The sequence below is a fragment of the Cotesia glomerata genome, linkage group LG6, assembly GCF_020080835.1.
Source record: "Cotesia glomerata isolate CgM1 linkage group LG6, MPM_Cglom_v2.3, whole genome shotgun sequence".
Lineage (NCBI taxonomy): Eukaryota > Metazoa > Arthropoda > Insecta > Hymenoptera > Braconidae > Cotesia > Cotesia glomerata.
This window is the reverse complement of record NC_058163.1, coordinates 11,175,257-11,179,327: the sequence shown is the minus strand read 5'-3', so window position 1 is coordinate 11,179,327 and position 4,071 is coordinate 11,175,257. Positions and strand designations below refer to the sequence as shown.

General features: G+C 28.8%; 1 protein-coding gene across 1 annotated transcript in view; it reads right to left on the bottom strand.

Annotated features, from left to right (window-relative positions):
* The window catches only part of LOC123266471 (protein snail), a 63,588-nt gene extending 60,856 nt beyond the window's left edge, over window positions 1-2,732 (bottom strand). Inside the window, exon 1 of the mRNA XM_044730710.1 lies at window positions 1,848-2,732. Within this exon, the coding sequence (XP_044586645.1) occupies window positions 1,848-2,127 (280 nt within the window). The 5' untranslated portion in view covers window positions 2,128-2,732. The remainder of the gene's footprint in view (window positions 1-1,847) is intronic.
* Window positions 2,733-4,071: the final 1,339 nt, after the last annotated feature.

Sequence of the window (4,071 nt, the reverse complement as noted above, 5' to 3'; positions counted from 1 at the left end):
AACAACTTTTTCACTTTCTTTCACATTTTTTGCAATTTCTCGAAATCTACCGGTCCGAATTGGTTCCAACTTACACGAAATTTAAGTTTGGCGAAGCCCTTTCGAATGACACCAACAGCGATCAAATCGGTCAAGCCGTATAGAAGTTATAAGAGGTTTACACACACACACACACACACACACACACACACACACACACACACACACACACACACACACACACACACACACACACACACACACACACACACACACATATATATATATATATATATATATATATATATATATATATATATATATACATAGTGACAACCTCGTGGGGATAGTCAAGGAAGCTTCCTGTGTGACTTTCAAACGTCGAGATCTGATGAAAACTCGATTTTTGCAAAACGGGGTGAAAACAATAACTTCCCGATTTTTTAAAATCTTCGATTTTCTTAGCGGGAAGTTAAAAACCATTTTTTAAAAATTCTGTTTTTGAAACTGCATGGACACCATCGCGGGAATAGTCTGAGAAGCTTCCTAGGACCTCAAAACGTCGAGATCTAATGAAAACTCGATTTTTGACAAACGGGATAAAACCAATAACTTCCCAATTTCGGAAAATTTTTAATTTTCCTAGCGGGAAGTTAAAAATTCAAATAATGAAAGAAATTAAATCTACAAAAAAATTGTTTCTATCAATATGAAGAAATAAAAATTTAATAAAATAAAAATTTTGACAGAAATACAAAAAAGTTATAATAATTACAATTTCAATAATATCTAAGTACGTATTTCATAATTTTCAAACGAGCAATAGTTATTTTATTTATTTATTCAATAAAAACTGTAAAGAATTCACTCCGGAAATTTTTAGTTTGTTGCAATTATTATTATTATTCTTATTTTCATCATCCAATGAAATGTTGTTTACACTTAATTTTTATGCCTTGTTTATTAAAGCGTATCGTTTAGAAAGCTTCGTTTAAATCTCTCCCTATCATAAGAGAAATTTTCTCACTATTTTGTAAATAAATTTTTGATGAAATTATAGGAATAATTCAAAAAGTAGAAATGATTCCTATAGTTAGATCAGTTTTAGACTAATGATTAATCACAGATTTTTGTTTTTCAAAATATTTTACAAAAATTTGTTGGTTTATCGTCTTTGAAAAATTTGAGAACCCTCTCTAAAAATGAACTTGCCAAAAATTCCTTAGGTGTGGCTTAAGATTTCTTAAATTTTAGAAATAGAGTACTCAAATTTTTTTTGGAGCTACTTCTGCATATGAATATTAACGAATTTTCAATTGTAAACAATCAAGTTGTCATAATAACAAATGAATGAATGGAGCACGAGGTATAAAGAAAAGTAAAAAAAAAAAATTATTATTATTATTGTATTTTAATTGATGTATTTATTCAGAATCTTTGAAAGATAAAAAAAATTGAACGACTTCTAAAAGTCAAATTTTGATTTGCAATTTATGGAATGTATATCATTTTTAATGTGAAAAGCAATAAGCTGGTGAAAAAAAAAAATTAAAAGCCGAAGTAATTTATTTTTGATGATTTTTTAAAACCTCGAGCGACTCGTAAAAATTTTTTTCATAAGTCAACTTATCAAAGAATCAACTTATTAAAGATTACTATAAAAGTTCAATTTTTCAGTTTATTTGATTTATTTTAAAATTAAATTGAAAGCAATATTCATTTAATCACATTAGAGTACCACTTTACTGACTTTCTTCAAACTATGAGAAAAATTAAAATTCATTTTGGGTGTGGCCTAGATAATTCAATGTTTATATTGGGAGCACAAAAAAAAGAAATAAAAAACATATTTATGATATACTTTTTACCATTATAGTAGAGTGCTCCTGAAGCATTTAGTGGCGGTGGACTTGGAGCGGTTGTACCAGCAGTAGGACTATGAGGACCCCAACACGTCTGCTGATTTGCCCTATTACGTTCACTTGTACTGTCACCTACCACATCAATCTCTTCATCTTCCATCTCCACGGCCATCTTCCGTTTTTCCTGGACGGTTTCAACATTACATATTTCTGTTTCCTCGTCATCATCTTGTCTATCAGGCCATGGATAGGCCTTCCATTTCTTCGCCATAAGACAACGTGGCATTGCGAAATAATATTTTCCTTAATATTAACCCAGTCTACTTGTTTACGGTAATGGCACTATTGACTTTTCAAATAGCTTTTTATAGATAATACCGCTATCATCAACACTAAAGGCCTAATTACATTCAATCTTACCTTTAAATGCAAATTTTATATTGATATCTATAATTGACCTCGTCTCTTTCACATTTATTAATTTTGAAATCACTATTTTTTCTGTCGACAAATGTGTCAACTTTGGTAGGGTTATCGAGCCATGCAACTTCGTCATCGCATCAACGATTAGCAAATATCAAGGCCGCCACCATGCTTAGTTTTCAACGCACTTCGCGTCTTTTTATCCATTTTATGTCAATTTTTATAATAAAAAACAGCACCAAACGTTTATGTAATAATAGTTCCAATTCTATCGTTTTAATCCGTGTCTGTTAATAAATAAATAATCTGTTATCATTCGTTAAATTTTAAAGACAGAAAAAATGAATACACGATTGTAAAGACTACTGCAGCGACTGTTGAGCGATAGCAAAACATACTAGAAAACATTCTATTGCGCAAGCTCTTAAATTCCCTTTGATTGTAAACCCTTCTTGAAATGCAGCTCACCCCAATTTTATCCGTAGAATAGTTTTATATAATAATAAAGAGAGCCAGGGCAAGAATCGTTGAGTAAAAGTGAAAATAAAAACAATGGTCACATAATTAATGTTGTTTCTAAACTTGATTTTGAAAATTCAACAAATCGTACTTCTTTGATTAAAAAAAATAAATAATTTAAAGATACGATTTCAAACCATATATATCTATATAGTAATGGATGTAAATCATTAAAAAAAATTTTTTCTTTCATTTTAAATCTTATTTTGAATTTAGGCTTATTAATAGTTTATTTCTTCTCAAATGCATTAATCATTTTATAAAATGCATACCTACATTGTAGTCATTATATTTTTTATTCCAAGGAAATAATCTAATTCACTGTATTTAAAAGTTCTTAATATTAAACTGTTTTGTTATTTACAAGTAGATATATGCTTGTAAGTCAATAGAAATAGCATGTTATTGTGAAAAAAAAAAAAAAAACTGTAATGAGTTGGATAGATAAAAGAAAGATAAAAAATGAAAAAGTATAACAAAATTTGTCAAATAAGCAAAGTAATTAGAACCAGTAATCATACAGAATAATGTATGAAAATTGAGGTAGAGTTGACGCATGTCTGAGCAATTCGCATTGATCCAACGACTGAGGCAACACTTGGCTGCACCCCACGTGCTGTGAGAGTGGTAGTATCATTGCTCCGTATTGTAGTATCGAATTATATGCACCTTTCTAGGTTTCCATCTACTGACCAACGCCAACAAAACTTTTTAAAATGTCTTTCAATACATTACACATTGAGTTACATTTTGGTACTCTCACTACTTAGAGAATATATGTGATTAATTAAAAAGAAAATGATTTCATTCGTCATCGAAGATAATTATTATTTTTTTTTACACTGAATTTAAAGATCAATTTACTATAGGATGTAGAAATAGATAATCATTAAATTTTAACTTCATACTGAAAACCGTTGCATGATTTATTTAGTTGATTAAAATACAAATTTTTCTTAACTATGCGTATATTTTCATCAATATTATACGGAAAGGTATTTGCAAGTTTTTATTAAGAAAGTTGAAAAATTTTAGTTTATAACTCAGTTTCTGAAATACACGGAAAGAAAATTGAAGGAATTTTTAGTATTTTACTATCGTAATTTTTATTAAATAAATTAATAACGGTTGACTACACTTGTTATTTAATAATTCTTACGATCTACTATTGTAAATTTTATTCACCAAATAAGACTATCAAGAGGATTAAAAAGTCCAATACTATAGAGCAAATTATACAAGATGTGTTAGTGAACTTTATAATTTAACTATCGTAAAAATTGACAGT